The sequence below is a fragment of the Rattus norvegicus genome, chromosome 3 (assembly GCF_021556685.1).
Source record: "Rattus norvegicus strain SHRSP/BbbUtx chromosome 3, alternate assembly SHRSP_T2T, whole genome shotgun sequence".
Lineage (NCBI taxonomy): Eukaryota > Metazoa > Chordata > Mammalia > Rodentia > Muridae > Rattus > Rattus norvegicus.
The window spans coordinates 18062135-18074399 of record NC_141536.1 but is presented as its reverse complement, the minus strand read 5'-3'; the positions used below and the strand labels follow the sequence as shown (position 1 = coordinate 18074399).

Here is a 12265-nt window from a genome sequence, read left to right as displayed (position 1 = left end):
AACTGGGGATGAAAGGTACACAGGGCCTCAGTCTCCCAGACCCAGGCGCGAGGTGTATATCCAGAAGCCACAAGATTGACGGTTAGCATGTGGTGGAATTGCTGGTCTACTAGAGCAGGACCAATGCAAACACAGGCACAAGACAACCTTGCCTGAGAAGGGTTCATCCCATAAGGGCTCCCTCACATAGAATCCTACTGAGTAGTGATTTACCGGGGAAATGGGCGCCAGTGCTGTGAGTCCCATTGTCACTGGGGAAAGGTGGTATGGGATTCAACACCTGTCTTTCAGGGTTGAGGTAGGTGTGCGGCTACCACGAGGCTGAAAGACGCCTCAGGCAACTCAAGCAGTGAACAGATTTGACTCTAAGTCTGCCGAGCCACTCTCCGGCCTGGTAGAGTCCTATGAAATCACTGAATCAGGGCTCCTGGAACACACAGCGGCCAACAGAGATTTAGAAGCTCCGAAGACAATGAACTGGGCTTGGGTGACAATAGATGCCAAAAAGAAAGCAGTCTCAGCAGAGTGCCATCTACACATGCTGTCCCCATCTACCCCACACTCGTGCCGCCCGTGCTTTGATGCAGAGCTGTGTTTAAATACTACAGTGTTTTGTGTTTCAGCCTTGCGCTGAGTGTGTAATTATGGGGATCCCTTCATTAGCAGAGCCGCACACTGAAAGCTCACGTTGGCCTTTTCTGCTAATTCTGGAGGTGGCGAAGTGGGCTGATACAACCACTGATTACAATTGTCACAGTCTCTCGGAAGGCACTAGGAAGTTTCCATTCTCCTGGAATGCATGCAGGAGCTTGCAGTGACTAAGAGAGAAGAAAAAAAGGTCCGTTCTGGCAATCGGAAGCAGAGGCATGTAGGAGTTGGGAATATGGAGTGTGGCATAGAGGTCCAATTCCTGCCTCGTCTTGAGGCTAGTTCTCCTTCCTTACGCTGCAGGGTCACCAGATATAAACTCGGGATAGTCATTGTGTCTAGTTAGAGTGTTAGGAGAACTCACTCACATGGTAACTATACTCAGCACAAGATATGTGCACAGCAAGGCTGTGTAGATGTCATAGGCTTAGTCATAGATTAAGCCACTATAGGGCCTGCCCTTCTGGAATTTTTCAGGGAAAAAAAACAAACAAACAGGTACTCCACAGACAATTAGAAAAATAGTAATTTAAGCGTGATAAGTTCTTTGAAGAAAAAATCGAGTATACTGTGTTTTTTGCATCCTGTAGGTCAGAGACTAAGTTCTCAGTGACTCTCATGACACTAATGAGGTTAGGATTAATATTGACAATGGCAACAATGCAGATGACGAGGGTGATGATGACTGTGAAGATGATGATAATGGTGGCGGTGACCAACATGATTATGATCTGGAGGATGGTAGTGATGGTGCTAATGATGGTGAAATGGTGATGGGGATGTAAATTATGATCATGCAGATGGCGATGAATATGGAGGTGATGGTGAGGATGATGTCATGATGCTAATGATGAAGACGACGTGATGGCGGTGGTGGCCTTGATCATGATGATGGGGATGGGCTGGATGGTGATGAATACGTGGACAGTGGCGATGGAGATGGGGATGATGTCGGTGATGATGGAGAAGAAGATGGTGGGATGATACTTATGTCCATTATGAAGATGACAGTGTTGGTAGTGATCAAGAATGCGATCACGAATAAGGCGCAGTGGCACACGCTCTAATCCCAGCACTCGGGAGGCAAAGGCAAGTGGATCTCTGAGTTTGAGGCCAGCCTGGTCTACAGACTGAGATTCAGGACAGCCAGGACAACACAGAGAAACCCTGTCTCAAGAAAACAAAACAGACTATGACAATAGGAAAGAGGATGTCGATGTATAAGTCTGGAAGGTTATGGATGAAGAAATGATTTTTACCCCCAAAAGTTGTGGAGTTATATAGGAGCATAAGTGACTGGGGGAATGTGTTTGCCAAGGGAGGGAATGTAAGTGTGGAGAAGGGGGCAGGCAGTGAGCAGCGACATGAGGCTCAGTGTGCCCCAGGACAGGACACCATTCAAGACAAGCTCAGACTCTGGAACTTTCTCTGCGTTCCAAAGCCAGGGAATCATCACCGTTCCTCCTGCCCAAAGAACCCAGACTTCATTGGGAATTGTGGCAGTCCTAGTGATCAAGCTCACTGGGATGAATCCCCCAGCCCTTTGTTCATTTAAAGGACTGTGGAGATTGGGCCTTGCCTCTGACTCTCACTAACTGTCTCCCCTTAAGCAAAGACTTGGCCTCTTCCCTAAGTTCCATCAGAAACAGAGGCAAATCATTGCTGGTGTCCTCTAACTCCTGTGTTTAGCTGTTTTGAGTGTGGGGTGGGGGCGGAGCAATGCCCTCATCAGCACAAGATTTTTATGATGTCAGTAATCCTGAACCAGAATTGAAATGTAAGGTAAGGTGCGGATAGTCGTTCATTGAGTCCCCATAGAGCATGACCTAGGCTAGGACAAGAGGGCAGGCTTCACTGACCTAGGCAGCCTGGCATGCGACTCTCCCAGTGGCTGGAGCAGTGGGGAACAAACCTGTGTCCAGTTATGTCAAGTGGGGACGGAGGAGAAGCCCAAATCCCCCTGGAATCTCCCTGGTGACCATCCGCCTCTCCAGGGTTGTCTGGTGAGTAGATGGGGAGTCCTTGGAGATGAAGAGGACCAGGTGACCGTGACAGAAGTAGCTGACTGGTGTCGAGGCACTGTGCTCAGCACATGCTCCATTCTGTCTGATTACTGCTACTTACATCAGGCCTGTGGGTCAGGGACCGTTATTTCTGTCTTACATAAGGCTTTGGGGTTACAGGACTTGCCTAAGGTCACATGGCTTCAAGCAGCAGAGCTGATGCGACTGTTCCTTGATTTACCAATCTCCACATCTGTGCCCTAAACCATCCAGGTCACCGGGCCCCATGTCCCTCCAGTGAGGAGCCACGGTCCCAGGGCTCCCTGAGCGCTGTACATAGAACCTTGCGTCTACTGACCGTGCTGCGATATAGAAAAAGAGACGAGAGGGAGGCACATGACACAGAGAGTACTCTGCCAACAAAGAAGCTCACTGGGCAGCCGGTAGAAAATGAGCTGTCAGATCCTTCATCTGGAAACCGAAAATGAGAGGACTGGGCCCAGCGACCCCGAAAGGGCTCTCCAGCTCTAAAAAGACTCCCCTTCAGGTCTGAGGAAGCGGCCATAATATTGTGTCCTCGAGTTTGTCCTTCTGCCGATTCATTGCCTGACCAAGCGAGAAAACACTCAAGCAGCCCGTTCAGGTCATGGCTCTGTGGAGCATCCCACAGCAGGGACAGAGATGGGGCTGCTGCCTCTGGCTTCCTCGCCACTTCGCATTCCACAGACATTCTGTGTCAGGAGTTACAAGAGCCCTGGATGGAAGAGTAGCATGCTGATCTGTTTGGCAAGCAAAATGGAGCAACTTCATCCAGCTGAGCAGTCGAGGCTCCCAGGAGTCACACTGAAGTCACAGAGAAGCCACAGATTGCCCAGGAGTCACACTGAAGTCACAGAGGAGCCTCTACAGTTCTCCTTGGCATTTCACAGAAAGCCTGAATTTAGACCTTAAGCAAAAGCCCCACTTTGGCTAGCACAGGCTGTGCCCACCCTCGTCCCTTTAAGCCTTTCTTACCCCATAAAGTAAGAGATTCTCTCCACGACCATAACCGAGGAGAAAATGAGCTGAGCAGCACAATGACGACAAGCTGAGAAAATGAAGGGACAGTGCCCAGTTTTGAACCTCAACAACTCTGAGCTCAAATTTAATAACGGAGAGACTTTTGCAAAGTAGTCAGCTTTTCTAAACACATTTCCCTCATATCTAAAACGGAGACTAAAGTATCATATTTTTTCTCATATGGAATCTAGTTCTGCATGCAAGTATACCTACGTAGATACACGTGCATTTTTTTTTCTATCCTGGCTCCACTGTGAATTTCTTTGTCTTCCTGTGTCTTGGTTCCCCTTTCTCTAAAGTAAGGAATGTAACATCCAGCTCGTAAGATTTTACGTAGCGTATATACTTAAAACCTGCTGGGTTACTGGCCACCAGTAATGGCATCCAGTGTGCCTGCTGCTGGTGAGGCTACACCTTCCTCAGAAGAAAGTGATCAAGTGAGGTGGGAGTGGCCAGGCATGGGTTCAGGGAGTGGGATGGGGAAGGGCCAGTGCATGAAGAGGGACAGGTAGGAGCATCCTCTACCTGGCTCTGGCTCCTGAGTGGACTTGAATGTATCAAGCAGAGGCTTCTCTAAGTTCTGTCCTCATCTCTTGGGAACACCCGCCTGATCTGCCTGGTTCATCTGTAGTCTATGCCTTTTCTTCAAATTTCATCACATCACCCATCAAGCCAATGGGGCTCTGTCAAGGCAGAGATTTGTCAAGTGACAGAGCTGGGCTCTCTGAAAGTTAACATTTATTTTTAGCAACTTCATCCTGAGACACTTTAAATTAGCTGCGGTCCTAATTTAAGGCGCTCTGTGGTGCGTGGTTAGCATTTCTTCATTGACAATGGTGTGCTACGTATGCACTTGAAATCTAGTGATGCAGGAGCCATGGCGAACAGCAGGGAAAGAGGTCTGCTTGCGTCCCTCTGTCTGGTAAGACCCCCATGCCCCAGGGCATCCTGTCTGGCCAGACCTTTGCCAGGAGCATGGAACCTGGCTGTTCTCTGCCTCCTTGTCCTCAGTTTTCAGAGTCTGCCCAAGGAGCTCCCTGCTTCCATGGTTATCCAGTGGCCATGTTTTAGATAGACCTCATCTCCTGCTGTCTAGATAGAGTCTCGGACTCTACCCTGAGACTGAAGCTCCCAGAGTATTGGTCCAGCCCATGCAAAGCCTCTATGGCAGGGCTAGCATCCACAAGTGTGCATTTCTATCAAGTCCCAGCAAACACGGACTCAGCAGCTCCAAGGACCCCACTTTCAGGATGACTGATGTATCAGGGGTTTCCAACTCATGGCCTAAGGGCTTTGTGCAGCCTATGGATGTGGCCTGACACAAAACTAAACTTACTTGAGTCATCATGAGATCATGTTCATCTTTCTGTAACTATTATGTGAGTCTCAAGCATGAGCTTTGTAGATGTAGCATCATGTCACAAAAGTCACAAAGTCATAAAAATTAAACATACACACACACACACACACACACACACACACACACTCAAAACCTAGATGGGCCATGAGCTGAACAACTTAGATTTAATGTGTGCCCGAAGACAATTCCTTCTTATCCCATGTGGCTCGGAGAAGCCAAAAGGTCGGACTCCCTGGAATCCTGGAGTATCCCAGGAGTTTTCTAATCTCTTTTTCTATCAATAATTTGTGCTAATAGCTGTTTGCCTTCACTGTGGTCAGTTCTGATCCTGCCTCCCTTGCATTAAAACCTCCCACGTTCTCCTACACTACTAAATCCAACAAATGTCTCTAGAAATCAGAACCCACGTTGCCTAAGGAGTGTCTGCCAAAGGAGCGGTGACGTGACTGGACAGGACAGGACATTACCAGTGTGGTCCAACTTGTGTGCAGACCACTCTCTGTCCCCACTCAGTCACACACCTCTGGGCAGCAGGGACTCTGCCTGTCCACCCCACCTGTATATCCCAGGCGCCCGGGACACACCAGTGTGTAGGATATCTCTGAGAAATGGGAAATAGTTGAAGGTGTACTTGACAAGAGATGGAGATTATTCCTCTAGAGAGAACTTAAGCAACTCCTGTGGAACTGGGATTTGATCTTGCCACATGCATCTCCCCACTTTTCTTAATCTCCAGGCCGGTGTATACAGAAGAAGAAAAGTCTCTGGTTTGATTTGAATCAAATAAGTGTCAGGGCCAAATAGTGAGCTCAGCTTCGGAGGCATGAGGGAGGCAGGCCCCACTGCCAATGCTAATCCCCCAGCTGATCTAGTGACCTGGGCAAGTGTCACCTGGCTGCCCTGGGGGTGAGGGGGTGAGGGGGTGAAGGGGTGAGGGGGTAAGGGGGTGAGGGGGTTCCCACCTACTTCAGGGACCTGTTATTAGAAACAAAGGAGATAACTGAGGTAAACTGGCCATTGACATGTGGAAGGATCCCCAGTCACGGGTGGTGACTTTTCAGCAGTAAAGTCTCCAGGCAAAATAGAGATGGGTGGTTTCTCACGAGAGTTTTAATGAAAACAAATTGCACTTTGAGAAATGATAATAGGTAAAAACATTTCAGGACTCTTTTTCCTGTTTTAATGAATCGAGGATATACCAAATTCATGATTTTTTTCCCCAGAAACGATCTCAGAGGGCTAGTAAGCTTGATTTATGTTTTCTTTACCAGTCACTTTTATTCCAAAAGCCTCACATTTCCATTAAAATGCTATTAAATAAAAACAGGGTTTTACGGTATCTGGGATGGCTTGGGTCTCAGTGTGGTAATTGCAATTATCTCCAGCAAAGCCGCCATTGCTCATCCTTTTATTTCCTCTCCTACATCAGCTGCATCGTTACTGCGTCCCAGGTGAGGAAAACCGCTCCCCCCACCCGGAAGCTGTGGTTCCGGGCCCAGGGAAGGGACATGAGTGGGCAGCCATCCGGAGGCACACAAAGCCTCAGAGGGCTGGGCAGTGCGAGAGGCAGGACGCCACAGAGGTGTTCCCGGAGGGCGACACGGCCCTCCAGAGTCACATGGGGAAGACATATCTAGCTGAGCATGCTGGAAGGAGGAGGTGAGGTCCCCATCAGCAAGGCAGGTCAGAGGAAGGCTTCCACCTTCGAACAGCCCTGCCGCTAAGCTGGGTCAATCTTGTCTACCTGGGCTAAGATTCCTTCTCTGAAATGACATTGTTGTGAAATGTTCTGGAACTAGATGGCAGCCATGGTGATAAAGCCTCAGGAAAACCTCCTATACACCGCTCAACTGCAAAAGATCCCTGGGCGGAGCCATCCCCAAAGCCTCTCACAGCTAACACAGCACAGCACCCGACACTTGGGAGAGGAGGCGCATGGCCTGGGGAGGAGGCTGAACACGTGTGGCTCTGCAGACAGCAAACCGTGTGGCCACTAAGTCTCTAACCGAGGAGGAACTGTTAACTACGTTGGAGATCCGCTTAATACAGACTGTGTATATCCGTGAAAGATACTCCTGAGGTGTGCAAAAAGAGCTTAAATCACATGTTCTGTCACCCTAACTCTAATACAGACATCTACACATTGCCATTGTCTACATTTAAATTGTGAGATTAGGAGTCATTTTGATTCCTTTATACTTCTCTCCCAAGCTCTGCAGTTGTTCTCTAAAACACAAAGTTCCCAGCTGCAGATACGGCTCAGTCAGCAGAGAGCATGCAGAAGGCCCTGAGTTTGATCCCAGCACCACATAAAACTGGATGAGATAATGCACGCCTGGAATCCCAGCAGTGGGGAGGTGGGGAGCAGGGGGATTCCAAGTTCAAGCACACCCTCAGCTTTCTTCACTAAACCTTGCTTTTAAAAAATAAAAGGCAGGGGTTGGGGATTTAGCTCAGTGGTAGAGCACTTGCCTAGCGAGCGCAAGGCCCTGGGTTCGGTCCCCAGCTCCGGAAAAAATAAAAAAATAAAAAATAAATAAACAAATAAATAAAAGGCAATGAATTTTAAACAAAAATCTTTTTTAAAATCTAAACAATAGTATTCAGAATTCTGTGCCCCTCCCACCACCATGAGAACTATAATGTGCTAGAGAACTGATTTGTAATCCTGATTTGCTCAGAGATTAAGGTTAGGCTGTAGTCACAGGCTTCTCCTTAGAGGTGCACGGAGCGCAAAGGAGATGACTCCCTCCCTCGGGGCGGGCGGGGCGGGCGGGGCGGGGCGGGGCGGGGCGGGGCGGGGCGGGCGGGGCGGGCGTGCTGACTGAGTCCTCCTCTGAGCTGTTTCCTTCCATCCAGCAGCCACACTGCACACCTCCCAGTCTTTCCCTTAAACTTCCAGAGCACTTCTAATGTCAGCCACAGACCCTTAGTCTGCAATTTAAGAGCTGGTTTCTGGTGAGAGTGTCAGTTTACACCCCTCCCCCTTTGTTTCTCTTTCTGTAACTGTCTCAGGGAGAACACTTCATTCCTTTTGAAAAATCGCCACCCGGCTTTTATTTATTTACTGTCTGAAGTTCAAGGTTTCAGTGACAAAGCCGTTTCTGCTAAAGGGAATCTGCACCTCCCAGGAATATCCAGCTCTCCCGAAGAATCATCGGGTCTGCTCATGCAGGAGGGGGCACGTTGCATCCCAGACCCTCCATACCATTGAACTTTAAAGAGATTTTCCTTTACTGGGTCCTGGTTCTGTTCTCCTGCCTGCCTCACTTCAAGTCCAGAGTTAAGAAGCTGTGACTGGGCCTTCTGGAACCTTCTACTCATGTCTTCCTGGTGGTTAACTCCTTGGGCTGGTACGAGACTGGGGCCACTCAGGCAGAGGTTTCCAACAAGGTGTTTGCCTCCCAAGCCATTTCCAGGTACTTGATGGGACAGAAAGCACCATGGCTTTGTCGTTCTGCTTGTCAGTTTATGCCATTATTAAAAGCATACTCCCAAAGTGCTTTAGTCAGAGTTCTATTCCCGTGAAGAGACACCATGACCATGGTAGTTCTAGTAAAGGAAAATATTTAATTGTGTCTAGCTTACAGCTCAGAGTTTAAGTCCATCATCATGCTGATGGGAAGGCACACAGGCAGATCAGAGATAACTGAGAGTTCTACACCTGGATCTGTAGACAGCAAGGAGAGAGAGAGAGAGAGAGAGAGAGAGAGAGAGAGAGAGAGAGAGAGAGAGAGAGAGAGAGAGAGAGAGAGAGAGAGACTGGGCCTGGCTTGGGCTTCTGAATCCTCAAAGCCCATACCCATTGACACACATCCTCCAACAAAGCTACATCTATTCCAACAAGACCATACCTCCTAATAGTGCCAATTCCCTATGGTGCCATTTTCTTTTTTTTTTTTTTTTCTTTTCTTTTTTTTCGGAGCTGGGGACCGAACCCAGGGCCTTGCGCTTCGCTCTACCACTGAGCTAAATCCCCAACCCCCTATGGTGCCATTTTCATTCAACCCACCCCACAGTGCAACAAATTTAATAAAAACTGCCCATTCCCTGCACTCAGGATCCTAACACACACCATATACTATAGACAGGAATTGGCCCATGCCTTCAGTGAGCTCACAGAACCCTGAGGGGCTGCCCTGTGACCCACTGCAGTACATAGGGAACAGAGAGATGTGTCCAAGGAGCAGAATGGGATGGGAAAGAATATCGTTGGTGTGGCCAAGGAGACATCAGAAGTAGTCTGGATAGAGCCTATAAGTCTGAGATGTGCACCGAGTTTCCCTGGCTCAGATCTTCATGAGATTTACTGTCCATTCCCAGTGTATTCAAGGTGTGGTCTTAGGAATTTTACAGAAGGCGGGCAGTTATCTTGGTTCTAGTTCTGGGAGGGATGGGAGCCAGGAGAGGGTAGAGAGGCAGTGAGTGAGAGGGGGAGCTGGGAACTCAAGAGCAGGGACCCTTGGGTCCCAGACCCGGCTGATAGACAGCAAGGTAGAGGGATAGCATTCAAAGCCTGGAAGGGCCTAGCCAGTAGGGAACTAGAAACCAGGGAGCCTGGGAAGAAACCAGGAATGCCAGGATGAAGCCCTTGTAGAGAGGCCAGCATCTAAAGCAAAGTCAGAGAAGAAGTAGCCCAATATGATATGTAGTTGCCATGGGGCTACACGTGGTGGCACATGCCCACAGTTCCAGCATTTGGGAGAAAGCAACCAAAGGGTTGCAAATTCTAGGACAGCCTAAGTTAGCTACATAGTAAGTTTGGAGCCAGCCAGGGCTACACAGTGAGACCTTGTCTCAAGATTGAAATTAAATAAGATGAAAACCACTCAGGTGCCCTCATGGAGGATGGGAAGGGCAAAGCCAGAAATATGGCGTGGTGGCTTGAATGAAAATGGCCACATAAGCCCACAGGGGCACTGTTAAAAAGTGTGACCTTGCTGGGTGTGTCACTGGGGGTTGGACTTGGAAGTCTCTGAAGCTCAAGCCAGGCCCAGTGTCACCCACACTCTCTCTCCTTGCTGCCTGCTGATCCAGATGTAGAAATCTCAGCTACTTCGCTAGCACCATGTCTGCCTGCATGTTGTCTTGCTTCCTGCCATGATGATAATGGACTAAACCTCTGATCTGTAAGCCAGCCCCAGTCAAGTGCTTTCCTTTATAAGAGTTGCTGTGGCCAGGGTGTCTCTGCACTGAAATAGAATCGTAACTAAGACACATACTCTGGTCCAAGCAGGGAAGACTGGGAGAGCGCTGGCCTGTGGGCCAGACTTGGGTACTAGAGTGATAGCACTGACTGTGGAGACAGAGGAAGAGTTGGCATTCATTCTGAACTTTCCCACCTGGGTAACTGGTTGATATCTGGCAGTGACACACCAAGGAGATGGGGACGCAGACTGTGAGTGAGGGAAAGTGCTGTGTCATGGTGGGAAGGTAAAACTCTCTACCTGCTCATTTTCTTGATTATCGGAATAATTTCAGAATAAAACGCACAGGCTAAGGAGCCACAAAACTCTCGTCATGTTTCTGTGCGAGCTCCAAGCAAGCAGTTAAGACAGAAAGGCATCTGTGTCCCTGGGACCAGGGAATGGAAGTTTCTTCCCAAGTTGTTCACTGAACTGTGCCTATGGATCCTTTCCAAAAAATCTCAGTGAGATTTTTCTATTTCTTAATTATTCAATTACTACCCGTAAGTAGGACTTTGAAGTCAGACCCAGGCTGCTCACAACTGAGCATTCCCTTGAATCATGAGCAGAGTGGAAGAGGTCTCCCATCTTGGAAGCCAGGCTGGCAGGACAGAGGAAGGCAGTGTTTCCAGTCCTAGCTCTGCCCTGCGTTCAAGCCTTGGCTTCACTCTGTAGAAGCTGTGTGGGCATTGACAGGCCACTTCTAGAAGCCAGTTTTCTAGTGTGTAAATGCCATCCCAAGGGAAGGAAGCAAGCCTTGGAGGTCGGCAGTAGTCATGAGTGTCTTGTGTATTTCAGGTCTCAGCAGATGGATAAGCCTTTCGCTGCAAAGGAAGATCTGAACTGTGACCTGGCCGGAGACTTCGAGCCCAACCCTGAAGCCCATTTGCCCTCCATTTGCCTCAAGCAGGTGTTCCCCAAGTATGCCAAGCAGTTCAATTACCTGCGCCTGGTAGACAGGATGGCCAATTTGTTCATCCGATTCCTGGGAATCAAGGGGACAATGAAGTTGGGACCAACTGGCTTTCGGACCTTCATAAGGTTAGTGAGACCAGCTTCCTCCAGCTTGAGTTTTGGAGAGGGTGGAGCCCAGTCACTCCTCTGGATGGTTATATGGCCCATGGCTGCTCTTGGGAGACCATGGTATTGAATCGGTACCCTGTTTGAGGCTGTAGTCATCTCAGGGCTGCACTGATCCTATAGTGTTCATCCTTGTGTGCGTGCTTGTGTGTGTGTGTGTGTGTGTGTGTGTGTGTGTGTTGTGTGTGATCTTCTTGTAAAATGAGTCGATGAACATTATGACCATGACACTTAAACCATAGGTTCATTGTTACAAACAAGCAGTTGTGGAGCTGAGAGACGACTCAGTAGGAGATGACTCTTGATACACAAGCACGAGGACCTGAGTTCACATCCCCAGTGCCCACATAACAACCAGACATGGCAGCATGCAATAGTAACTCCAGCACCAGAGATGGGAAACAGGGTAAGACAGGAGCTGGCTAGCAAGCTAATCTAGCAAAAAGTACAAAACTCCAGCTTCAGTAAAGAGCCTGCCTTGAAAATAAGGAAGAATACAGTAGAGGGAGACACTCAAAATCAACCTCTAGGCTCCATATACACATGTTCCCACCCACTCCCACATATCCATACACACCAATAAGATGTGTGCTACCATAATAGTAATTTTCTATTGTTATGACACAAAACCTGAAGTTGGATAACTTTACAAAGAAAGGGGGTTTATATAACTTAGGGCAGTTTTAGGTAGCAGCTTAGTCTCGGATCGAGTAGCCCCATTATTAGATCTTTGGTAAGAGTCTAATGGCAGATAATATCATGGGGAAGCATGTGCAGGAGAAAGAGAACATGTTCAGAGTGGACGGATGCCAGAAAGCAGGTAAGAGTCAGGCTCATTCTTAAAACAACACAGGTTCCCACAAGAACTAGTGCCCTCCACGGGCAAATGCCCAGTGACCTAAAGATCTACAGGCTTAGCCTCCAAAACA

At 48.6% G+C, this 12265-nt stretch overlaps 1 protein-coding gene across 6 annotated transcripts in view; it reads left to right on the top strand.

The window, feature by feature from the left end:
- Ttll11 (tubulin tyrosine ligase like 11) overlaps positions 1 to 12265 on the top strand; it is a 225108-nt gene that overhangs the window by 167784 nt on the left and 45059 nt on the right. For all 6 annotated transcript variants that reach the window (NM_001431779.1, XM_087654516.1, XM_087654515.1 and 3 more), the window contains 1 exon segment: positions 11055 to 11297. In NM_001431779.1, coding sequence (NP_001418708.1) covers positions 11055 to 11297 — 243 coding nt within the window.